The sequence below is a fragment of the Larus michahellis genome, chromosome 21 (assembly GCF_964199755.1).
Source record: "Larus michahellis chromosome 21, bLarMic1.1, whole genome shotgun sequence".
Classification (NCBI taxonomy): domain Eukaryota; kingdom Metazoa; phylum Chordata; class Aves; order Charadriiformes; family Laridae; genus Larus; species Larus michahellis.
In genome coordinates, this window is record NC_133916.1 from 7,201,067 (window position 1) to 7,227,667 (window position 26,601).

At 43.7% G+C, this 26,601-nt stretch overlaps 1 protein-coding gene across 3 annotated transcripts; it reads right to left on the reverse strand.

Annotated features, from left to right (window-relative positions):
• Positions 1-26,596, reverse strand: ST7L (suppression of tumorigenicity 7 like). Of its 3 annotated transcripts, XR_012584396.1 has the most exons (17): positions 26,263-26,596; positions 25,282-25,364; positions 23,557-23,716; positions 22,285-22,339; positions 21,494-21,609; positions 19,458-19,536; positions 18,483-18,637; positions 17,862-17,959; positions 17,114-17,228; positions 15,233-15,305; positions 14,483-14,585; positions 11,216-11,366; positions 10,978-11,070; positions 8,080-8,219; positions 4,563-4,728; positions 3,189-3,548; positions 1-2,985 (listed from the first exon to the last, which is right to left on the reverse strand). XR_012584396.1 is itself a non-coding variant. In XM_074564672.1 (16 exons), the coding sequence occupies exons 1-15, from the start codon at positions 26,465-26,467 to the stop codon at positions 3,213-3,215; spliced, it is 1,680 nt and encodes a 559-aa protein (XP_074420773.1). In that variant the 5' UTR covers positions 26,468-26,596; the 3' UTR covers positions 1,219-2,985; positions 3,189-3,212. The 3 variants fall into 3 exon arrangements, 2 of the variants coding, with proteins under 2 accessions (XP_074420773.1, XP_074420774.1); XM_074564672.1 differs by lacking the exon at positions 4,563-4,728 and having other exon boundaries at positions 1,219-2,985; positions 3,189-3,266; XM_074564673.1 differs by lacking the exons at positions 1-2,985; positions 3,189-3,548; positions 4,563-4,728; positions 8,080-8,219 and adding an exon at positions 8,227-10,880.
• Positions 26,597-26,601: the final 5 nt, after the last annotated feature.

Here is a 26,601-nt window from a genome sequence, read left to right on the forward strand (position 1 = left end):
CAGCAATTCCCCAGCTAAAGCAGGAATACAGGGGGAGCAGACCTGATGGACATGTGTCGGGCTCACAGGATTAGTGTGTCCAAATGACAGCAAACAGCCAACAGCATTTAGGTATTACCTTTCAAATACTTCATTTGAAGTCAGCCAACATGAGAAAGTTCTGTTTCAACAACAGGATGACAAATCATGCTCGCGTGAGCTCTCCAGATGCATATGCAATGAAAGTCCTGATCCACAAACGTCTTCTAGACACTTTTCATTACGATCAGTGGTAAGACAGGGCAAATTCACACATGAATTTAGCTGCCTAACTGCCTCGCAGACAATAGCGCTGCTCTCTGTGACAAGACTGCCCTCTTTCCTTCCCTGTCTGCCCTTTTTGGCGATCACTTCTGGAAAAGTAAGAGGTTGGCAGGAAGAAAGGCAGCGTTCCTCTGCCTGGACATTCCGATCAGAAACCGATCTGTCATAGCACGGTGAGGCACTGAAAAACCCATCAAACGAAACCCACCCCACCCTCAAATCCTGCCTAAATGCACCAGAGACTGTAATTACCGTTTTACAAATACACGTTAGCATCAGGTACATAAATAAATGCTGCTGTTCAAGTTCCTTGACTTTCACTGGCTGCTCTGAAGGAAACGGACTTTTGGGAAGTCACTACCATCGACACAGCCTCCCGGGAAGGCTTTTGCCAGCCCAGTGGCTGTAAGGTCACCCTAGTGCACGTCTCAGGGAAACGGCAACAATCAGCGCTTACCTGTCGTAAGCCATAATTGGTTTTTATAAATATATATATATACACACACGTATGCAGCTTAATCGCGTGTGGGCTGAGATGGCATTACTATGGTAATAGATGGCGAGTCCCTGCTCCTAAGTGGCAAAGGCAAGTTCCTACAAAGCACGGACAATCCCGCCGGGAAGCCACAGAGAGCTCCTCCTTCCTCAGGAGTTACTGGCACTCCTAGAGTAGGGAGACGGTCATTACGCAGCCTGCTGCCAGGCAGACTGTCAGCACGAGCCCATCCCCTCCGTTACTGTTCTGTCAGGGGAGGACAGTGAGAGAAAGCAGCTCTTGGGATGATACATGGGCAGCAGCGCTTCATTTATAACCCCACACAAACGCTGGAAAATGTTCAACTTTAAAAAGCATTAGGTTGGTTACCTTATGGGCCCCTGCGGAGCGAGAAGTGAAATTGCATGAACACAACATACCTATTAATCACCACAATGATTCCACAGTGCGAAACAGCCCCAGTGGCGAACACGCAACTGGAAAGAAAGTTGAGAAAATTACCTACTAGTAGTTAGGCAACTCCAAAAATTTGGTACTACCTTTCTGTAGGGCTGCCCTCTTGAATTCCTCAGCGAATTCAAGTATTTAACTTGGATTAAAGCCCAGTCAACAGAAACATGCAGTGGAGAGTAACAATGGTATTTCTACCTAAACGCGCATGTCTCCTCCCCGCCAGTCACCAATAAGCTGCAGTGATGAGATGCACAGGTGACTGTCCGCTTCACAGTACTTTGTTTATAAGGTAAAGGATTTGAAAAAGGAAAAAAAAAAAATCCTTCAGTCTTCTGCATCAAGATTGATTATAGGTCAATTCAAATTGAGCTGTAATCGATTGATTTAGGTATTATTTCAAAGAAGAGAACAGGCTGCAGCAAGCTTCTTCCATCCAGGATTCAGTAACTAGAATAATTTACACCACCTTTGAAAGAAGCCATCAACGTCACAGCTTACCTCAATCCTTCACAAAGACCAGTGAAGATTAAACACGTAGAATCTCCCTAGTTGTTACGGGTAAGTGTATGTGTTTATCTGTAAAAGGGAAGATGATGGACAACTTTTCACGTGCTCAGAATTAGCATTTCTCCACAAGCCTGTGCTGTTTTTATCATTTCCCTTTGAAGGAGCCTTGGCTAACATGCCTCTGCTTCCTCAGCAGCGAGCAGCAGACCCCGGCGTGAAGACGACGTTTTCTCTAATGGGGGAGAGTGGAAATGGAGGTCACACCAATTACCTCAAACCACTTGGCTGCCACAGCCATCTTTTCACCTTTGCAGTAAACAAACCCTTGTGGCTGGTCTGTACATGAAGCAATTCCTTTGAAGAGTGCTCCACATCTCAGTTCTCTTCAAGTCTTGAGATCAACAATGACAGTACTTTGGACCAACACTTGAAAGTTCACGTCTCCCCAAGACTCCCATGCAGATACCACAACCACTTTTGGCAGTTTCAGAAACCCTCTTGTTTCTTCAAGGCAAAGTGGTTTGGAAAGATAAAAGATGCACAATTAAATCTAAAGAAATAACAATATGAAATAGAGGAGCTTATACTCCAATTTCCTTGTGTAATGCAAGCTTATAGGATACAGAAGAAAATCTTTGCTGCACACTATAATCTATATTAAACAGACGCTTAAGAAGTCAACAAATTCAACGTGTTACGAAGCAACCTTTTAATAAAGAAAGCAAAACCATACTTTGCTGTTAACAAATATTTTGAAAAAGGCTTATAAAATTAAATCTAAGCCAATTATCTGGTGTATCTGCAGCTGAGAAGGAAGCGCCAATATTCCAAACATCTGCTCAGTGTGTGTCCTCTCCTTTTTACAGAGGAAGTATTAGCTTCCAGTCCTACAAGTGATTGAGAGAGCAATACGGTATTGCTCAACAAAAAACTATTTTCTTAGATGATTACAGACTAAGGCCAAAGAAGAAACTCATGTTAAGCACCTTTACCAACATGGAAGCCTGTCAAAGATACCAGTTGGACCGGCACAGCTTTCATCCTTGCCCCCCACGTCTAGGGCTGCGCTAGACAGCGGGGGCGAGGCTGGTGAGAGCAGCGAAATCGAACCATGGTGGAAAGCACCCCAGTCACACTGGAGTCTGCTGAGGCCAGAGACTGGGCAGCAGGAGGACCTCGATGTATTCCATAATGAAGCTGAAGGGTGAAAGAAGAGTCCTAAAGCACTGCAAGAAACAGAACACAACGACAAAAAATGAGATCGCTTCCAAAACCACGATCCTTTTACAGGCTGGAGGTATGAACAAAAACCCACCCTGTATCTTTCCCTCAAGGCAACAGAGCTACGATCCCTCCCCTCAGTGCTGATGCCACAAAATAAACATTGGCCAAGACACACAGAAACACGGCTCCAGCCTCGTCCACTCACCCCCGGCGCCCGCGGCGTGTCCACTCAGCTGGAGGCCAGAACGCTGGGAGCACTCACCGGCCACAGCACCCGCAGCACCTGGGCAGGGGCAGAGGCGTTAGGATGGCGTTTGGCTGTGCCCCAGCACCCCCGCAGAGGCAGGGGGGGTTAGGATGGCATTTCCCTGTGTCACCGCTCTTCCAGCTGCCCTGAGCACCGCGCCTTCAGCGTTGAACCGACCGGGGAGGAGGGGAGCGCATTTTCTTGGGGATTCAGGCATGGATTATTTATAGGTCATCGACTCAAACGTGTGAAAACTGAACAGACCATCCACCAAGGCTGGCCCGTGCTTCCAGACAGGATCCATATTCTAGATGGCATCTAAACAGTTCCACAAGTAAAGATTAGGCTAAAACAAATGGTGCAAACTCCCCTGCACCTTCTCAACCCATCCCCCAAGTACTCCGCTGGGACTCGGGTTATCCTCGTACAAACCCTCTTTTCACGAGGCAGCAATGACAGGACTCATTTACTTTGAGGGTTTTACTTTGGCCCTCCTGGCTTCTATCATAACCCCAAATATTACATTAAAAAGGCTTTTAAAACATAACATTCACAGCAGCGCAGGAGCTTTCCATTGCAGCCAGCTTCTTCCCCGCCTGTTTGCGTGTGGCACCTTCACATTAAGTGCATGAGTTAAGATGTAGATTAGCAAGGCAAGAAACCTTTGCCCTTGGCATCGACACTCAGCTGTGACAGGAAACTTCAGGCTTTTTTTCTCTGAAGTGTAGAACCACTCATTACACATTGGCAGGGAAGTGCACATCTCCAAACTATACACATTTTCTCTTAGATAAGCAAAAGACTCAAGTGTTTATAAATATGAAAAGTTCAGCAGCTGGCTAAAAAGTTAATTCTCCAGTCTCACTTAATGAGCTTTGGGGAAAGTGGTAGGGGGATTTGTTCAGAAAGCAAAGCAGAGTGTCACAGAAAGCAGGACTTGCCAGACGGGGCTCTGTTTAGTCCTATTTTCCGTCTCTCGATGGCTGCTATCAGCAAAATGGCAAGGAATCCGCTAACAGGGAGCAGCAGAACCACCAGAACGAGAAATGTTTTCTCCCAATCTTGCAATCGTAAAAATTAGCCAATTTTTAATTTGAGTCCCATGACTTCTTTCTTTGTTGTGAAAATATCAAGTGATCCATAGCAAAACACTCTGGAACATGGACTGTCTTAGGATTTTGTCCAGTTCCCTGAACAAGGAACTTGTTTCCAGCAGGATTCAGCAGGATCACTGCTGCAGTATTTTTGCAATACTTTAACTAATACTGGTCTATTCCAGTAGCCTGAGGTTCAGACTTAAAATAAGGGACTGGTCTGTTGGAAGGTAAGCACCTTGGCTGTTATCAGGAACTCCTGAGGAGACCATTTGCGGTGCCTGCTCTCACTCCGCATCTCTAGTTCTCTGGAAGGCAGACCTCTCAGTGCCTTCACAAGACAGCACAGGAGTTGTGCAACATCGCTTTTGCAAGATGATACGTAGCCACCCCGTTCTCCACCTCTGGAATGGTTAAAAAATAAAAATTCATTCTGAATGGTGCAAAAATCAGACCCTATTGTCTGCGGTTTCAACAGAAGCTGTTTTATGTACCAGAGCATTTCTCAGCTTGCTCAGAGAGCTGCATAGATGACCGCCATCCCATCCCTCTTGCGTACCTCCTCCCTTCTGTCACGTACTGAGAAAATTCTGAACAGCAGCTACTTGAGAAACAGAGCTGTCTGATGACCAAGAGCAGAGTGATTCTCCACAAGATCAGAAACCTGGCTGCAACAAAGAGCAATGCTGAGCTCTTGCCCTCTGAGAGCGCCTGCACTCGTTGTGGGTCACACGGAGCGCTCTGCCACCGCCTGCTCGCTGTCCTCGCCCGCACCCACTCACACGGTAGCTCCCCTTCGGCACGGAATATCAAAAGAACGAACAAGCCACAGCTGACTAACTGCACCCGTGAGCGCAAAGCACATCTGCCAGCACCAGTCCCTGCCCTCCACCTGGGCAAGACGAGGAGAACCCTTGTGGCACCTGGTGGCAGGGCAGGACTGCCGGACTGCCGCCATCCCGGGATTGCCACTATCCCAGGACTGCCACTATCCCAGGACTGCCGCCAGCGCTCAGCCTCCGTCCATGGAGCATTACACTGTATACATTGGAACCAGCAAGCGCTTCACTGTGATTTTTGGCCACTTGGAATATTTTTAGCAATTTGCCAAGGTTTACCCTGTGATTTATTATGGAGGAAACAAACTCAAGCACTAACAAATGAAAATATGTAAACTCAGACTTTTCAAGTCAATAGAAAGGTATTCAACTTCTAAAAGCCCTTTAGAGGCATGCAGTTTGCTCTAGATTCAATTGCTGGAGACTACAGTTTGATTAAGAAACAACTGAAATGTAATCTAAGGAGTCATACTTAAGACTTAGAGATTTACAGTGAAAAATTCCATAGACACGATACTCTCCAGTTGTCGTTCCTAAAACTGTGTTCTAGATTTGTTGGAAATTCAACAATCTGTTGGAAATATATTTTGTATCGCTTTTTCGGTAAGGCCAAAGCACTCCACGTAGCTACCAGCTAGAACTTTATTATCTGAAATTACTATACTTAATAACTTAAAACACAGTATCATGAAAAAATACTTGAAATAATTAAATACACAGGAAAAAAAATCCTTTTAAAAGCTTAAAGCACTGGAATTACCTGCAGATACAGCAGATACAGATACTAGATACAGCAGATTATAATTGTTTTATTACAGTATTCTTGGGTGCAGAGGCAAGTGTCATTGACTAGAAGGTAAACTTCCATTTTCCATATGAAAATTCAACTAGATGCTACTGCCACATACCTCCAGAACACAAGAGAGAACGCTTTATAAAGTGTTAACGGCATTATCTATAGTTAAAATACTGAAGCCATTTATGAATAAATTCAGAAGTGTTAGTTTGATATTTAATATCATTGCCTTACAAGTTTTCTGAAAACATCAGGAATGGGATCAAGAGTACAATAACCTTAAATTAAAATAAGGGAGACTATTAGTCATCACAGTATATTGGGAGTTAACATTAATTCTATCTAAACCAGCAGAATACTGGAAGATGGTATTTCCTTCTCAGCTGTCAATCTCAAGACATTAATAAAGAATTGACGTCTGGCCTGTTCATCTCAATACCCAGTTTCCACTTTTACCGGTACTAAACTAGCTCAGTGAGTGGCAAGGACCGCTCTGTCTGTGTGTGCCACCACTGGGACATGGTTGGTGGGATGATCGGGCGATAAACGTGCTTCGATCATCTCTCCAGCCGAATAGCCACTATCCATCCTTTCCTATGGAAAATAAGTGAAATAAGCACACTGCCAAACGACCAAACCCTGGGAGTTTTTTCCCCACATTTGGACACGTCACTTGACATTCAAAAAGCCATTATGCAAAGCCAACTAACTCGTACTAGGGCTTTTTTTGGTTCAAGAAACCCAGCAGAGAGAACTTCACCAAGCAATTCTTTGTTAGCATAACATTTGACCTTGTATCTCTTTGGAAATCATACAACTTTGCTAATGCAATCCTTACAGAATTAATCAAGCAGATAGTTAGACCCTAGTTACTATGAACCCAGCCAATTATGAGCAGCACTGAAATTTGTCACTGGCATGTCCAGCTACATTTTCCAACATAAAGATCAACAGAACTGTGTGTAAGTGAGGCCCCGCTCTCGGACCTGCATGACTTGGACACCGTAGACTAGAACCGCTAGCAAAGCCAACGCTTTTAGGAACAAAGTATTCGCAAGAAAAAGGCTTAGCTCCCGAGACTCCATTACCTGCTGCATTAAGACAGCAAGAAAGCGCAATGCCTTTCACCCTGTGTTCTGACTAGCAAAGCTAGAGCTGAGAGTTCAGAGCTCTTTACGTGCCACTCCGCTCTACTGCATGAGATCCACGGCTCAGCAAAGGCCAAATACACTGCGTGGCTTAGCTTGGGGAGGGGAAGCTGCCCACGCAGTTTCTCCCTCTGTCAAAGCCAGAGAGCACAGCTTGCAGGGCCCAGGGAAAGATGACGAGGTGCCGGCAGCAGCGATGGTAAGGGAGAAGCAGGGAAAAGAAACCCTAAAAAGAGGAGGGGGGAGAGAGGGAGAAAGACGATGGGCACAGGAGGCACCCATAGGAACAAATGGCTCGAGAGCAGACACACTGAGATATATTTAAAGCAGCACACAGAAATCAGCTAAAAGCCTGATGGCCATTGTCAAGTCCCGTTTCTATCCTTGAACAGGTACTCAAATGACAGAACTGTGGTCACTGAACACGTTCTCCGTCTAGTACCTGGAGCCAGATGAGATATAAAACCATCGGTCTAGTTCCCAAAAGGGAAGTGACAGCTAACTAACTCCTGAGCCTGGCTTGGGCATTAACAGTTCCCTTCCCATCATGCTGCCAGTTCCAATGCTCAGCAACAGACCCGTTTCCCTGCAGCCCAGCCTGCCTTCTGCTCACTGCTCAAAATCTCCAGTCAACGGACTTAGTTCCGAGGCTCTCGCCCTGCAGTCTTCCACCGCTATGAGAATAAAACCCGTACTCACCACAGTGCGCTCTGGTGCCGAAATGCTGCTCTCTCACAGTAAGAGTGCAAATTAAAGCCCTGCTATGTTATAGTAACAGTTCACCTCCTTGTCAAAATAGACATTTTGCCCAAATTTCAACAAGCGTTTGTCACTAATTAGATTCTTACAAAGGGAGATAAAATAATTCACGCCCCACAAGCATGAGACTGCCCAGAGCCTACGTCACTGTGGACCTCAAGACTCCCCAAGATCCCCCAGTTCCTGAGCGAGCCCCGGAGAGACGATACTTACAGCTTTAGCAAAAACGACCATCAGCTCGGGGAACTGGTGCGTGAGGAGGGCGAGCATTGCCGAGAAGGAACATAGGCCTGCTGTGAAATGGATGAAAAAGGGAAGTTCCTTCTGTGGGTAAACGGAGACTTCATGAAATGCTGAAAGGAAGAAAAATGAATATTGGCATTGATAATTGAGGACAGTTTTCTGAATTATTTACACGCTCTTGTAACTCGGGTCTAGACTTTCAGCAGTAAGCATGGACTCAGGACTATCGTGCAGCACGTTAGGTCCCAGTACCTAAAGGTCTCAAAAATTTCTCCCCTAGATTAAATGCTTTTCTTCATTATTAATAGTCATTACATCTTTCTCTTCCCAATCTTCTTTTCCACTTGCACGGGCTTTATTTTTGCAGCACTTTATCAGGCTTACTTTTTGGTACCCGCTGTTCTAACAGGACAGAGGGAAGAACTGTAAAATTCACAAGCTGTTAAGATTTCCTAGACCAATTTAAACAATTCAGGCGTTTTCAACCCTCTGCAGCATTAATCCCGTTACCTGAAGAGAACGGCACATCTCCCCATCCTATAAGCAGCTCAGCAGGTACAGAACAACCATCACGATATACATACATGCAAGGTAGCTCCTTAATTCTTTTCCCAGATTTCTGGTTGGTAGGCTACGGTAAATTTTTCAGAGCAGCTGACAGAGCAGACCTCAAAGCAAACAGTGCCAGGACTAGGTTATAAATTCTGTAGGTAGCAGCTCCTTGCAATTTCCAATCTCTGGTAACAAAAGCAGAGGGCCGTGGCCAGGCGGGCTGCGGGCTGGCACGCGGGGCTTTCAGCACTCAAGACACTACTACTGGTTACTCGCCCAGGGCCCCGCTGGTGAACTGGCAATTACTTACTGGCGCTGAGTACCTGCAGCTCTGACTTTTACCCAATGACTTTAAATGAAGAAAAAACCAGTTTCTATAGACATAAGTCATTATGAAAGGGCTTCACACTTCCTGACAAGTTGTTTTTAAAAATCTAACAAAAGCGTCAAAATGTAAGTTGTTTGGAAAACAAGAAGTGTAATTGTATTCAATTTTTACTGATTTTTTCATCTTGTACTTGTACTTTTTTGGCTTTTGATAAGCATTAAACTGAAGGAGGAAAGAGACAGTCACCCTCTCAGTTACTGTTTCTGAATGCTGGCACAAAGAAAGATATTATAAAAACAAGCCCAGCAAAAGCAGCTCGGGCTGTTGCGACTCATTAACGGCAAAGTGTTTGGGGGTTGTTTCGCTTTGGAGCACAAGCAGGCAGACCTTTTGGAGTTCCATGTCTAGCGCCCATCAGAGATGTTTAACGTTATCCCAGGGATTATCGGTTCTCACCAAGCAAGCAGCCCTGCCAGGCCAGGACGGCACCACACTCCTCGACTGAGCAACCCGCGAAACCACCGTCTGCCACGGACCGCTGTTATCCTCTCACACTGCACAGAAACTCACCTGACTTTTACAACATCGAGCAATATAATTTAGGAAAGGCCCCAACCTAAATTAAGAAAGCGTCTAAGCAATAAAGGCAAGGATTCTTTTTGCGCTACATTTTCCTACACTGCGAAATTAAGATCAAATCCCAAATAGATAAGGACAACTAAGGATAATTCTATATGTTCAGAGCCATTTGGGAATTGTTTCTAGGTAGACCAATACAGATTTTTGAATCATTAACTTCGCCAATATTATTTTAAATAGATAAATTTTAAAAAATTAAGTGTCAAGATTTCTCGAGGAAGTACTGCAATAAAAGTGTTAAGATGATTTTATTTATGGGTAGTTTTATATTTAAAACATAACAGGAATGCGTGAGTGATCGTGTTGAAATATCTGCATGTGTTGGTGTTTAATTATGCTGGGAAGTCTACAATTTAGGGTTAGTTGCTAACCAAGGAATTCCTTGTGCAATATCCTGCATAAGTGAGAAATGAGTAATTTAAAGCAGTCTAGGGGCAAATTTAAATTGCACATTTTAAATATAACTTCAGGCTTTTAAATAGAAACACGTATGTGTAGTTTTCCTTTCCACAGCTGTGGTCTCAGTGGGTCTGACAAGGCTTTTGCAGTAGCCCTTTCCAGTCCCCCGGGACCTGCATTTCTTCATGATGCAGAAGCTCCCCCTCAAAGGAATTCTATTAACGTGTACAATTAGCAGTCCAATTCTAATCTAAATTAATGCCATTTTTCTAAATATGATGAGCATGGGCCCAAGTGGTTTAGTTTGTTTGCCTTACCTAAAGAAAAAAAATACGTAAGCTCATAATTGCATAAAGTAATGTGAAGTAATGGGCAGTTGGAGACCACTTGCTTTTCAGCATCGAGTGTCAGTACAAATCCATAAACACACCTACACGGATAAAGGTTCCAGGAAGCAGAGCGTCCAGCAGGTGAATACGCACCCACGAATGAAGGACAGAAAGGAATACACAACCTACAGATTAAGCAAGGATTCTCTGTAAGATCAGAGACAGGTTCTGCAGATACCCGACTGCAGGACTGGAACTGCGCATTTATTCCTCGCCAAAAGGAAAGAGCTTCTCTACAACAGTGGTCAAATCCATCACTTCTTTTAAGAGTAAAGAACCGGTCCATTTTGTTGTTCTCAAAGTTGGCCAAACTTAGTCTGAATGTACCACACACAGACTTCATCTTCGAAAGACTTCTGTTATTGCAGAATCAAGCTAGCGTTCAACCACACACGTCAAGTGCTTCGGGATCTTGTGGGAGGGACATCAACAAATAGCTGAACTCCCTTCGCAGGAAGCTCAAACTAAAAAAATCACAGTAAGGTAAATACAGAATACCGCAAACTGAACACGTCCTTAGCTTATGTTTTATTATCATTACTGCTTAGAAAAACCACTTACTTGGCAACAGTTCCCTGTCTGCTGTTTCTGTGCAACTCGGATAGGGATAGAAAAGATGACCTTTCTCTAACGGGTACGGGATCATCCTAAATGCTGAAAAGAGAGTGAGCGACATTAGATCTGTATCTAAACCGAGCCACCAGCTTCTCACAAAGAGAACCAATCGTGTTTGAGGTGAATAAAGGCAGTGAGATTAGTCTACTGTACAGAAAAAAATAAAACAAGGAGAGATACTTACTGCCTTCCCATGTACAGTGCAGCAGATTCAGAGCCCCTTCTATCCTCTTCCAGTGCTGGAGGTGGAAAAAAGCATACGCCACTGCCTCGCTGTCCCCTCGTTTCAGAATGTGCTCCGGAGGCAGCACTAAGCTTTTCATTTCTAGTAAATACTGAAAGTACAAATGGAAAGCACATGCGTTTACATGGAACATTCCAAAATTTGTAATTGTGGAACATCAACGATCACTTGAGGCAGAACTCATTGATCACACCGGGGCTGACTCCTACCTGCTGAAGAAACAGCCCAGCCCTGGCACAGCGCCTACGGCCTGCGCTCGCCCGGCGAGGGAAAAGCCACAAAACACACATCTGGGTATGAGACTCTTACATTGGGATTTTCACATACAAAATACCAGGTTTAAAAAGTGCATCTTCAGTCAGCCAAAATAAAAACACATTCTTGTGGAATATACACGAAGTATAATGCTGCAGCCACAGTATCAATGAGCTACAAGTTTAGGCTAACAAAAAACAACCGCCACAGTATTTTTTGCTCATCACCGAAAGTTTCCATGTAGGAGAGCTAACAAGGACCGAGCCTCAAGTATGAGTGGCAAACCAGAAAGTGTCAGGATGCAAACCAGAGGAAGCATAATAAACCAAACCCGGGAAAATCTTGGTTTAATGTGGTTTTGCTGGACTACCACAAAGATTCTCTCATTTCAGATTTGTTCAGTTTCAGCCTTCTCCCTACATCAGCAGAATCTCTGATGCACAGAAGGGTCAAAGAACACGAGGATTAATCATTTTCCATTTCGCCTGAAACACAGGACATGCGATTTTGTTTTCTCATGATACATTAAAAAAAGACAGGTATTCATTTTAACTTAGCTTTTAAAAACAGATGAGTAATTTTTACAAGAACAAAATGAGAGTTTCAGCTCTAGTATTCACCTGTGAGCTGCTCTCTCCTAGCACACAGTGTCTCATTCAATAACAGCCAAAGTTAATCCGCATCTTTGATCAATGTAGCTGGCAATTCCTTTGACTGTCTCCCGAAGTGTAAGAATGCAGCGAACTCACCGATTTATTTCAGCAGATGCCACAAACTATGAGATTATTTACTAATCCAGTTTGAGGACTTAACTTTTCCCATTCAGTTTCTTGAAGGAATGTAGGAGGGGTTATGCCCCGGCCAAATAAAGCACATTTACTGCCTGGCTAGGTTCTTCTCTTACCGCCTTGGGCCTACACTCCGGAGGGTAATATTCTTGCTAATCCGCTCTAATCCTCTTCAATTTTTTTTTTTTTTTCCAAATTTTTTTTTTTTTTTAACACAGTGAAGGATCACTCACACAGGGCTGCTGTGGGAAAATGGTCTCAAATATCTGCCCCCTGACCTCCGGCAGTGCCCGCTCTTCCCCTGCGGTGACTGCGCGGCGAGCGGGAATAGTGGCGCCGCAGCGGTGAGGACGCTCCGCGGCGAGTTTCGCCCCCGCACACCAACGCTGCACCCGCGCTTTGGTGGCTCTGCACCCATCGTACCACGGGAACAGAAAAACCCCAGGCTGGTAGGTTTTCCCATCCGTGTTTAATCGTAAGAAAGGTTCGGTATCGGCACTGAAAATATCTTGGGGTCTGCAGATTTAAGAAAGTCTTTCTACACAACACAAATTTGTAAGATATTGAGAAGATGACTGGAAAAAGATGCTTTCATACGTTACCAAACGTCATTACAGATCTCCAATTTGAAATGGCTTAAGAATTCCCATTTTCTAGCACTGTAAAATGCCTTCCTAGCTTTCCAAACAAAACCATCCTTGTAAAAGCTTTACTCGGAACAAAGAAACAAACATTATTTTCCTTATGCAAAACGATGTTATGTGCAAAGACAACCACTTTCATCAGATGCAAGAACAAAGGGATTTCTACTTTACATACTCATTTCTTTTTAGTCCATGGGAAAGAACAGGCTGAAAGTTCAGAAACCAGATGTTCTTCCCCGCTAGTCCATTGTATCCCATTGGGAAGTTCCTTCACTTGTTTGTGCCCTTCTTCACTTGTTTGCTCTGACTACGCGCCTTTCAGAGCTCGGAATAGCCAGTACCGCTGAAATCCTGCCCTGCCGTCTCATAAATTGGTGTTTCATGGCAATATTGTAATAAAAAAAAAAATGAAGACGACTGGGTAGCCATACAATTAGAAGAGAAGATCAAATTACTGAAACCTGGAATCAGTTTCCGTGATTGTCTATAGAACTACGGAACGTGTTTGGCAAACAGCCTGTTTGAAATGATATCTAACTTCTTTGAAAAGGTACATGAGGCTCCTGAAACAACTGAAGGATATACGAAATAAAAGAACTTTTAGATAATGATAATGCGTTATAATCTTCTTCCCCTAAAGGCAGAGGCTAAAGAAAAATCTGTCTGAGACTGTCTGAAATGAACTTGCTACGCTCTTGATCAGTCATGCAAACAAGCAGCAATTTCTGCCAGCAATTAGCTTTCTCAGTGCACATTCTATCGGATTGGACAGGCAGACAGAGCGGAGCGGCTGGAGAATTCAAGCCTTCACAGCAACAGTCACTCGGACTCCAGCATCATTTGCAGAGGATTAGCTCCAGGACTAAGCCAACCTTCCGCATTCAAGGTTTCAAACCAAAAGCAGCACAATGCGAGTACAGTAAAAAGCAACTGAAGAGTTTATTTTCACTCAATGCTCAGTGGAATCCACGTCTTGGCCACCTCAAGTCATGCCAGACACTAAACTACAGCCTGTGGCAATACGGACTCTTAATCTTGCTTACACTTGGATGAAGAAAATAAGTGACGGCAGATCTTGCGCTAACCCGAGTGCTGGAGCCGTGCTTGGACGCACAGCAGGAAAAAGTATTTTGAAATTCTATGAGTGGTTATTGTTTGGAGAACTTCATTTGGCTTCAGGGATTTTAAATATCTGAATTTACATTTATTAATGCTTGCCCTTGCCCACCAAAGGGCCTTCGTTAATACATTACCGGGTACTTTCCAATGAGTTAGAACATTTTGAGTTTAAATTTTTTGTAAAAAACCCAGTTTAAACATCACCTATTGCAAAGAACTAATTCTGGCCAGCAGACCTTTATCACGCAAATATTAATGCGTTTAACAACCCAACAGCTGGAGTTATAACCACCTTCAAGAAAAGAGGGGGCTAGAGAGGCTCAAATAACAGATGATAACATAACACAACCTCTTTCAGAAGACAATAAAAAGTGGCCCAACAGGAAATAGAATACTCTTACCTTTGGAACATGAGGGTTAAACTCCACAGCTCTGTGAATTGCTTCCACAGCATTAATTTCTGCTGTACTGAGCCCTCTTTTGGAGGCAGTTTCTGGGGAGAACCTGAAGGGAAAAACCCACGCTAAGCAAAGGTAACTAATAAATGCTAACCAGGTGTTTATTTGCATTTTAAGTTCATTAAAAACTGACTGATTTATCAAGAAAGATAAACAAACCCTTCTAGGAGACAAATGTTCATGTTAATTTAGATACCCTGACTGTCCTTCATACCCATACGACAAAGCTATGTTCAACTTTGTGAAACTTCATGCCAATGAGGTAACTGAGTGCCCAGGCTTCCGTAGGATTGTCACGGCATCACCTACTCGGAGGTAAAGCTGGAGTCAGCGGTACGGACAGACCCGGGCCAAAGTGAAATGCCAACATCAACTACTGCAAATCTCCTGCACCCACCCACAAAAAAAAGAACTGCTGAACATCACGAGCATGACACTGAAAACAGATTTTATACAAAAGCACATGTGCAAACATGGCCTCTTGAAAAACATCTTCACCTGCATTAATTTTACGGATGTTTAAAAGAAACTTTAAATTATGTTTAACTACACACACACGTATATATAAATACACTTAACTTGCTCTTAGAAATGTAACTGCTACATATTGGATTTAGACCTTTTTAGTTCCTACTCTACAGCATAAGCCAAGATAAGCAACAAACCACTGTTTTCACACAAGTGCTTGCTTACCTCTCTGAAACCGCTCTGGCTTTTAACAGGGCTGCTGTGTAACATATTGCTGCCGATTTTGGAAGACTGATATCTACAATAAAATAAAATAATTAAGGTGTAACATTCTAAGGCAAGACAAACACGTTAAGCTCACATCCTTTGTGCTTAGAGATTTTTACTTGGGCAGACACTGAAGGCAACATCTGGAACATTTCAGCTATGATTAGAAACTTTGAATTTCTTTGTATAGTCTTCTTTCTGGTCACCAGTCAGTCTCAGATTAAAAACTCAGAGTTGTAGTTAGGTGGTAAAGAGTAAGTTTTTCTTCGAAACGTTCCAAGACACTGAAACTGAATTCAAAGAGGAATGCATGCACAAATACACACTTAAGAACAATGTAGTTCTCCTGTATTAACTCACAAAGGTTTAAAAAAAGCTTCTCATCTTTACCTGATTTTGCAGCTGTACGTTAACACACTTTTACGTAATAGTGAAAGAGACTGACTAGAAGCTGACCAAAAAAATTACATTACAGGCAGGTAGACAAATTTTAATGAAAATGCAGTTTCCATTCTTTTCCAGTTCCATGGGGAAAAATTCTATTAGTTCTAGGTTTTATAGAATATCTGAGGCCAAGTTTGAGCTGACAATTATAGATTAGAAGGTTAGCACTCCACAGTACAAGTTTACTTTAAAAGCAGACAAAGTCTGGGGTCTAATTCTCAAGTACCATGCTGTGTATAGTCAGATGGCTCTTGCTTTTTTTGTAAATCCCATCCTGGGCTTGTCCATCACTTACCAGAAGTCTGGCTGTCGCGTCAAGCAAAACACAGGGGTACTACAGAGAGTTTGAAGCTCATACTCATTTCTCCAGATGCTTAGAAAAAATCAGCAACCCTTTCTTAAGAAACTGTCGCAATTCCTGATGTTAACATAAAGAAGCACCAGGAAAAGAGCAAATGGTTTTGTTAAATTAGTAAGAATCCACACAGAGGAACGTGGACGGTGAAGTAACAGGAGCAGGCAGCTAGGGCTGCTATGCAGAAGGGGCAGAGGATTTGGGCAAGAATATTGTACTTTCGACTCCCTGAAGCAACAAAGAGAGACACGAGAGAGAACATTACCGACTTCTCAAGGGCAGGGAAGAATTGCCACAAAATACTGCTTCTGTGTCCCTCTATTCTAATGATGATTTAAGGGACAGCTTTGACAGCAGCACTTTGTACACTAATGATGTGGGCTTTATCTAGGTGGCAAAACTCTGAGGACAGTAAGAAAATAAGTATATATTTTATTAACCTTTATCGAAACTTGCACAACTCCTGGAACTTATCAGTTGAGATGGAAAGTGAAAGCAAACTACAGCCATTTAATGGCCCAAAGCTTGCATCCCACTGATCCCCGGGCAGCAGCACGCCTGCCTGGGGCTACGCTCTGGCTGTAAGCTCACCATCACAGAGCCACGAGGCCAAGCCTGGAAGATGACAGAAGGGAAACCCAGCTTTTCCAGCTTATTTACATCAATTACTTAGGGGGCTATGTGCCGACTGAAAAAGGCTGATGAATTTAGGCATAACCAGGGATGTAGAACAGATTAAAAAATTAAAATAATCCTTGAATTGAAGCAAAGTGAGCTCCAAGTTTGCTTTACAGATTAGAAGTAACTTAAAAACATAAAAAGTAATTTGTATGCAATTTAGCTTGCTCAAATTTGACCTCATCATTCAAAATAAAAAAACCCAAAACTTGACTTTCACTCCAGAAGCGCCTATTTGAGGCTGAATCTAGTTGAGTAGCTGAGATCACGGTCAGACACCTGCTTTTGGACAGGCACACTGTGCCCGCTGCACCTGTGCTCTTACGCGAAAACACCAGGATTTCCCAACAGACCTCACTTACCATCGTACTTGGCTAACACTGCCTGGACATCCGCGTAAGCCTGTAACTCCAGCAGTGCCTCCAGCAGGTTTTCATGAATATTCAGCATGCTGAGAAGTGGAAACTCTTTCATCAGCTGCAAAGCAGTAAAGAGAAATAAAATGGGCACATACAGAATTGCACCTGAATCCCTGAAATACTTAACAGAAATCCCTGCAATAATGTAAGCTTTTTCTTTTTCAATATTCTGTTCTTTCAGGGTGTCAGAAACTGGCATGTAAGCAGCATGAAAAGAATTGCATCATTTCTACCTTGAAGGCATTGCTTTTTTCACCTACTAGACAACAGGCATACTGAGGTTCAGACAACGCAGCCCAAATTTGCACATCTCCCACAGTGAGTTCTTTTGGTCAGTAATATTTTCCTACATAAAAATAACTTACAATACACCTTGGGCAAAAGCGAAAGAAAAATTATGATGAAGTATCAAGCTGCTATTTTGACAAGTTAGTCGTTGAGTCAAGCATGAAGCAAACTGGACAACAGAACTGTGACCACCTGGCATTCTATAATTTAAAAATTTAAAATCTAGACATAGGAACTAAAAAAAATGTTCTCAAAAAAAAAATCATGAATAGTGATGTGGCAAATCTCATCGGAAAATAACTCAATTAGATTCATTATGATGCCTAGAAAGGAACTTCAAACCATCAATTCAGACAATGTGACTGAAAACACCAGGAGTTGCTCACTTTTTTCTTTTACTTACATCTCTCATCATTTTCACTGCTTCTCGTATTCTGCCAAGCTTTCTTGCACACATGGCTAGTCTCCTTTTCACATATACCAATACATTGGTGTCTCTTCCTGATTAAAAAGACAAAGAAAGTTAGTCTATCAGTTTCATTCCTCACCTTACTCTCCCTCTCTCACCTTCCCTCCCAAAAAAAAACCACAACCTTTTTCCTAACTGCACAAAAAGGCACAAAATCATTACTACTGCTATCCCAGCCAAGGCCCATCTGCGCTAATGCCAGCAACTTTTACCCAGGTTAAATGACAAAAATTTCTGCTTTTTTCCAAAACCTTGGGTGGAATGAAAGACAGTGCTACTGACACACACTAATTGCTTCGTTAGGCTGCTCTACCTACCCCGCCTTTCAAGACAACACCAGCCAGACACCCCACGAAGGATACACAGCGTACCTGCCGCTGCTTACATTCATTCGGGTACGAGAAAAGATCATACCGCAACCACGCGGAAGCGGAGCTAAAATAGTAGGCACTGCCTCACCAAATTGGGAATCAAACTGGAATCACTAATTATAACTTTAGTTTTACATTTCTGCTCACACAAACCCAAGAGTTTATGTGATTCAAAAGCACTTACTCAGCTGTGCTTCGTGCTGGGGACTTTGGGAATGGCAGTTCTGAGACTTCCTGTAAATCATTTCTCCTGCTTTCAGAGCCTGCTTGAAATACCTCTCAGCATCCACAATCGTTGTTGCCTCTTCCTCAGCCAGGAGGACATATGCAGTGGCACAACTGTAATAAGAAAAAAACCCACTAATTATTCAGAGGGACAAAGCTTAGTATTTTTTTTAGTAAGCGTTAAAAGCGTTAGAAATGGGCACTTTTCACTTACCTTTAATATCTAAGCATTGACAATATTAAAGTACCAAAATACTGACATGAGTTCAAATGGTGAGTGTCAGGAAAACAGAAACCTTTTCCATTTTACAGAAAAAATGCACATTTGGAAAAAGAACAAAAGAAAGAATCGTAACAGCAAGTCAAATTATTTTCCTTGAAATATCAGAAATGCTCTGGTAATTGTCTGGAGAGGTTTTCTTGTGTTTGGTTTGCTTTGCTTTTTTAAAACCAGGAGGCAGACATTTTACACAAAAACAATGAGACCACATAACAGAGCAGAACACAGAAGTGTGTGAAATTCTTTGGTTTGTGTTATAAGAGTATTTTTAAATCCCTTACAGGAGTGCCATCTGTGATCTCCAAATACACACAATGCCATCTCTGAAACACATGTGATCTCACGTTCAATTCAGACCGTTCCAGTCTGAGCAAGATTTCTCATTTGTTAGTGCTATGGAGACAAAGATTAAAAAGAAAAACCTTTCCCAAGAAAAAGAGAAAATAAAAGCTAATTTTTATGGACCAGTTCAATACTTCAGTGCAATTGACAGCCCCAAGTGCAATTCTCATAATAACACAAGTCCCCTTTAAGCTATTCAGAACTTTGCTCAAAGTAAATGATTAGAACAAGAAACTGGTAGCGTGTTCAGTATCGCTCCACCTAATCTCTCACAGCAGAAATGCAGCAGCTGAACTTGTACTCCAAACTCACTCGTTGTTCAACTCCAACGCCTGATGTGCTGCTTTAATCCGGGCTTGCGGGTTCCTCTCGCGCCAGGCTTTCTGCATAACTGTGGCAAAGACAGGGAAAGGCTGGTGAGGGACAGGGACAGCGGCCAAACACTGGGGGGGCTGCGGAGGCAAGGCTGGCTGCTCACGCCTCAGCTCTACGTTAACAGTCACCTCCGCTCTGCAAATTCCGCTTTGCTCTATGATTGTTACAGGGAAGAGTAAATGAGTGTTTTAATTCCAGCATGAGTTTCTACCACAAGCAGCAGAATCTCACAACTTCTCATTACGCCCCAAATTTAATTGGAGAAAGCAACAGCAGCAGGAAGATAATTCACTGGCCATTCAAGAACTCCTACACTGAGAAGCAGAGACAGCTCACATCACCAGGCAGACGTACAATTTCTAAATTGCTACAGATTTTTGGAAGCATTTCCCAAGACTTGTTGAAAGCTTGGCAGGAGCAATTGTTAAACACAGGCTCTTGTACGGACCTGCACAGAATTTTAATTTAAGCTTTCAAACAGAACTTCAAAGAAAACAGTGACAGAATAAGCTGTGTCTTGCACAGGTGTAGTTTCATACTTAGGTACTTAGACAACCACCGGATCATAAAAGGTTAAACAACTTCCTTCTAAATTTACAAAGCACATTGGAGTGGCATAACATGGCAAAGCCAATTCAAGATAAACCGTAGTAATTTATCACCTTATTAGAAATATAGAATGTGTTGGGTTGGAAGGGACCTCTAAAGGCCATCTAGTCCAACCCCCTGCAGTCAGCAGGGCCATCTTTAACTAGATCAGGTTGCTCAGAGCCTCGTCAAGCCTGGCCTTGAATGTCTCCAGGGATGGGGCCTCCACCACCTCTCTGGGCAACCTGGGCCAGTGCCTCACCAACCTCAGTGTACAGAACTTCTTCCTAATGTCTAATCTAAACCTGCCCTGCTCTAGTTTAAAGCCATTGTCCCTCGTCCTGTCACTACACGCCCTTGCAAACAGCACCCCCCAGCTTTCCTGCAGGCCCCCTTCAGGGACTGGAAGGCCACTATAAGGTCTCCCTGGAAAGTGTTCTAGGAAACAATTACAAAGCGTGAAATCTATCTATTCAAAAGGGTCGATTGAATTACAACCTGAATTCAAAATTATGGTCAGATAAGGAGCAAAGAAACAGTTCAATGCAGTGAGTGTAAACCCCTCCCCACTATGTCTCCATTAGGGAAAAATGGAAATCCCACACTGAAACCCAACTTCTAGCAAAAGAAAAACAACATACTTGGAGCTACCATTTTCTATGCAGAACTAACAGCTTTCACACTAAGGAACAGTTCTGAAAGAACTCCAAAGCCTTAGGTTCATGGAGTTACATATCTGGCCTGTCTCAAGTACGATAAGAAAACTGAAGAATCTATACATGTTTCTTTTGGAACGAAACCTTCTGCTGTCCAGCAAGAATAACGTGGAAAAATGTTTGAGTTTTCTTTTGGAAACAAAATATTAGTCTTGGCTTAGTGAGTGAGACAATACACTCCCTTTGTGAAATGAAAACATATCAAGCATGTCACAGCCAGCTGACAAGTAACACTTCCGGAGCTTGACACACTGACAATAGTTCGCACCTACTCTGACAATAACCAGGTAGAGAACATTTTCTGCACTAAACATGTGGAACAGAACGAAAAAATTCTGGAGACTGCACTATTCATCACTAAGGTTTAAATGAGACCGCGTCTTTGGCTGTTGAGAATGCAATCCAGGTTTTCAATATCGCACTGTTAATTATTTGAAAAGTGTGAGATCTTGAAATATGTCAGGATTCTGACAGCCTTGAAGTCAGCAGAGAAAGCTCAAGGTAAAAAAATATCTTTTCACTACATACACCTATTAAACCTCCTAAGCAGTAAAAAAGGCTATCATTTCCCAAAATATTTGATATAACTTGCACTACCTCAAAATATATTACAAATACCCACTTTACACACTTTAACAGCTATACACCTTACGCATACGACATCAGTACCTGTATCTGAAGGCCGAAGGGCATCTGTATCGCACGTGAAAAAGTTTTGATGATCTTGAGCAGACAAATTCATGTCATAGTACGTAAGAGGCTCCTTCCCAGTCACCCACATGTACCTGTAATGGGAGAAATTTCAGTAAGAGGCACTCCCAGTAAGTAGTAATGCTGATACCAAGGGGGAAATTTGATGTGCTGAACAACCAAAGCTAATGCAGAAAATTTTTACTAGCAAGAGACTGGAGCTACTAACCAGAAGTTTTCGAGTACTACAGCTCCATAACTTGCACAGGTTGCCAGAAGGCTTCCTGCAGGGGGGAGAGAGGAAGTATTTTTTGATCCTAAATTTCTAAACAACATGGGAGGTGCCTTCCTAGAAAGCATCTTTTCCTATGAAATAACACAAGGAGACTTATAACACAGCCATATCAGTCTAATAAGAGAGAATTTAGATTCAGAATCACTGTCTCAACCTCTGAATAAAGTAATAACAGCTGTAAGACCATTATTTTCACAGGGGTTTTGAAAAGAGGAGGAAAGTCATTCTGGGAATATTTTTCTCCTACTTTACTCTCAAAAAAACCTGTTGTTACAGTAATATTTGCATTCTTAACATTGAAACTGCCAAAGCTTGGACAGATGCCTTTTAAACACAGGATTGGCATCAATCACCCCTATAATCTTGCAAGTCTCAGCTGTCTCCCCATATTACTAGAGCCAGCTCTGTGAAGAAGTCATGTGTATGCTCCCAATTAATTTTAAAAATATGCAATGGAAAGTAAGATAATTAATACCTGCTATACTCTGCCCCTCTGAAAAGATTGAGAGGATTTCGCCACACTTTGCACTCTGAAAAGAAAGAAAAAGTGCTTTTTTAATTAAGAGCACAAAAAATACTACCTTTAAAACACAGTAATGCAAATGCAATTTTACTTTCACAAGCTGCTTTAATGTTATTTTTATACAACCTGACCACAATCATACGATCTTCTCCCTAAGCTTCTGCTATCCCGTAATATTTTTCCTCCCCAACATTGCTGGGGTACAAAAGCACATGGTGGAAAGATTAAACACTGTCATTTATAATGACACAATGTTTGTCTTCCACATATTTAAAATAGCAAGTATTGCATGTTACTGAAACAGTTTTAGCTGAATGTGTAATATACAGGGGCACAAAAAGGCTGGAGCCCCTCTGCTGTGGGGACAGGCTGAGAGAGCTGGGGGGGTTCAGCCTGGAGAAGAGAAGGCTCCAGGGAGACCTTCCAGTCCCTAAAGGGGCTCCAGGAAAGATGGGGAGGGACTTTTTAACAGGGGCTGTTGCGACAGGACAAGGGGTAATGGCTTTAAAGCAAAAGAGGGAAGATTCAGTCTAGATACAAGGAAGAAATTGTTTATGCTGAGGGTGGTGAGCTGGCCCAGGTTGCCCAGAGAGGTGGTGGACCCCCCATCCCTGGAAACATCCCAGGGCAAGTTGGACGGGGCTCTGAGCAACCTGATCTACTTGAAGATGTCCCTGCCCATGGCAGGGGGTTGGACTGGATGGCCTTTAAAGGTCCCTTCCCACCCAAACCATTTGATGATTCTATGTACTTTCTAAAAGATGTTTTTAATAACAAATGTTTTAGATCAAAGATACATTATTACTTACTTTATCTTTACCATTACTAAAAAAAAACCCACATTGTATTGGGGCAATGGGCACAAGCTAGAACATAGGAAGTTCCGTTCAAATACACGGAAAAACTTCTTTACAGTGAGGGTGACAGAGCACTGGAACAGGCTGCCCAGGGAGGGTGTGGAGTCCCCTTCTCTGGAGATTTTCAAGACCCGCCTGGATGCAGCCCTGAGGGATGTGGTTTAGGCAATCCTGCTCTAGCAGGGGAGTTGGACTAGATGATCTCTAGAGGTCCCTTCCAACTCTGAAGATTCCGTGATTGTAAAATGTAGGTGTTTCTCCAGTTACGCCAAGCACTAATGTAAAGTCAAAGCCATTTAAAAGCCAGTTCATGTCAAGCAGCTGCCTTGAAGCTTAGAGAAAACTGCTGGGAAACATTATCAGTCACCTGGCATGTTCTGCCTGCTCATCTCATTCTCTCCAGCCGAGAACGCTGCTGGTGCTGGGGGGCTGTTTTCTACACCACCGATGAGGGGCCTCAAATGACTCACAGAAACCTGCTCAATGAACGACGTGCCATATTTTCGAAAATGCCACCACTCAAATACCTGTCACAAGAGGAAAAAAACCACCAGAAATTTCCTTAGGCAACACCCTTCCAACATAAACATCAGCAATGAATTGCCAGTTGTTCACAGCCAGGACATCCCCTTGCTAATGACTTTAGGTGGAACTTATCACTAATCCACGTACAAATCAACACTATCTATCTGTTTTGGCCTGTCTTGTCATGCAGGATCACCTACATAACGTGAAAGAGATTGAAAAAAAACCCAGTATAATTTTAGTCAAACATGTTCCTCCCTCCCCAAATCATTAGGATAACTTCTAAGCCCTTCCAGGAAGCGCCTGTATAGGGAAACTGCACACAGGGGCAAGAACTACAAGACAGGTGAAGGCTTTTTCATTTCACAAAAATAATCTAAGAGAATAAAGCACAAAACGGACAGTTAAACCTACGTGTTCTGCCAGTCAGAAATGCCCAAGAACCGAAGGGTGAATTAACAGCAATCAAGTTCACTTACCAGAAATTTTGTGTCAGAAGTATTACTCTCTCACTCTTTGAAGCTATTAAAAATACGTGCACATCACAGTCCTCCAGCACTACACAATACTGTCTGCCCTGGGCCAACTTATCTGAGTATTCCCAGTAGCATACAGAAAGAACTGATGTTTAGACAAACTGTATTTTTTATTAAGAAGCATTACTATAAGTAGTGGCTAACCAACAACTACTTTTTTCTCTTGAGAGCAAGCCTATGTAAAAGACACAAGCAGAATCCATCTCCTTCTATGACTTTCTTCAAATCCTTCAATCAAAACCCAAGCAACATTACTTACTGCAAACAAGTTGTTTCCAGCACATAAGACACTTTTTTTTTTAAATGGTGGCTACAAAAAAAATTACTTAAGAAAGATTTTGCATATTCTTCTAAATAGGTTTAATTGATGAGAAGAGATATATTCTTTAGCTTTTAATACTGAAAATAAAGATTTGTATGTGGTGTCAACAGTGTGCATCAGGGTCAGATGATCAGCGCTGCAGAAACAGCTGCGCCAGCAGAACCGACCATGCAAGGGTGCCCCATTCATTTGGTGCAGCCACGTCTGTGCGCACTCTCGTCTGAAGATGAGCTGAATTATTGGCTCATTTTCACACCAAAGTGGTTAAGATAGTTACATGATCACGCATAAAAGCCCCCCAAAAATTACTGTGGGAAGTTACGTTCTTAACGACCTAGATTAGAAAAGATAAAAATCTCAGTGTTTTCTTTACCCAGAGAGGTCTGCAGAGTTTGCATGTGTATTTCATGCTTTTTAATCTATGTACACACATATACCTAGACACACACGTGGACACACCCCTCCTTGAAACAAGCCCGAGTTTCTAAAACAGGTACAGCTTATTTCCATAGACTCACCCCAAGGTACAACACACATAGCAAAAGAGTATGTATAATACATCAGAAAAGCTGCTCAACAACAAGTTCCTTCCTAGTACAAAGGCACCCTCTAGAGTCTGATCAAAAAAAAGCCGATCGCATTTACCCCAAATGAGAGCATTCCAGAGGTGCTAAGGTTGTTTAAAAATAATAAAAAGTGGACTACTTACAAATATCAGTCCAGATATAAAAGACGACGTCACTGTAAGGGCAAAGTAGAATTTTGGAGTCAAAGTGCTTAAGAACACAGTCACTGTTAAGGGAAACAAAAACAAAGACTTAACAAGCAGAACTGGAAAACACAAATAGTTTTTCATTAAACAATGCCAAATGAAATATATGCAACTATATAATATAATATAGTCCTAGTAACTTTACAGATAACATTACTTTGTTAGAGAACCTTTTCCATATATTATTTTCTGTCTGTAACCACCTGTGACTGTGAATTAGGTTATATCCCCAATCTAAAAAATTCAGTGTAAGCTCTTGGCCAAAGCAGCCTATGGTTTCAACCGTATCATGGCTGGTGGACAGCATCAAGCCAACTTAATGTATTATTTCATTTTAATTCAACCAGAAACGTACTGTTTTGATGCAGGTCCACGTTCAGTGTTAAGAACACAATTTCACTACGGACCTCTCCTTCCCGGTATTCACAGCACAGGGCAGGGAATGCAGATTTTTAGCGCTATCCTGACCATGGTTTTGACCCAAACCGCATATGAGTTTTGTCACCCGCCGCCAGCCGGCCCGGAGGGAGCCCCGAGGGGCTCTGGCGGCCAAGGGCGGCCGGGCCGGGGGCAGGCGAGGCGGCTCGGACCCGGTCCAGGCCTCCAGCCGGGCAAGGCACCGCCAGGGCGGTGGAGCGGGGACACGGGGCAGGCTCGGCATGCCCCGGGGCAGCGGGGAGCCGTCCGCCTCCGATCCCTACGGCGGCCCCGGACACCGGGGTGTCCCCAGGCCCGGCGGCACAGCGGACGCGCCACCCCGGGGCCAAGTGGACGCGCTCGGTGTGTCGCCGCGGGAGCCCCAGGACTCAGGACCGACCCTGCCCGGCCCGACGGCCCCGCAGCCCTCCACGGGGCCCGGCGGGGACGGTCGTCCCCCGGCGAGCCCTCAGCCCCCCGGCGCGGCCCGCCGCGTCTCACCGGCCGCCAGGCTGTCCCGGAGCCGCAGCGGCACCCGCAGCACCAGGTAGAAGAGGCCGAGCCCGGCGGCCACGGCCAGGAGCCCGCGGGCCCACGGCGCCGGCGCCGCCTCCGCCACCCGCCGCCGCAGTTGCTCCCAGCGCCGCAGCGCCGCGGCCGCTCCGGGGCACGGCGGCCCCCGACCGCTCCCGCCGCCCTCCGCCATGGCCGCCGCCGGGGGACGCCGGGAGAAGGGCGGGCCGCGCGGCGGGGCGGGGCCCGCTGGGCTCCGTTGGGGCGAGCAGCCCGCTCCCCGTGCCCATCACCGCTCCCCGTGCCCATCACTGCTCCCCCACTGGC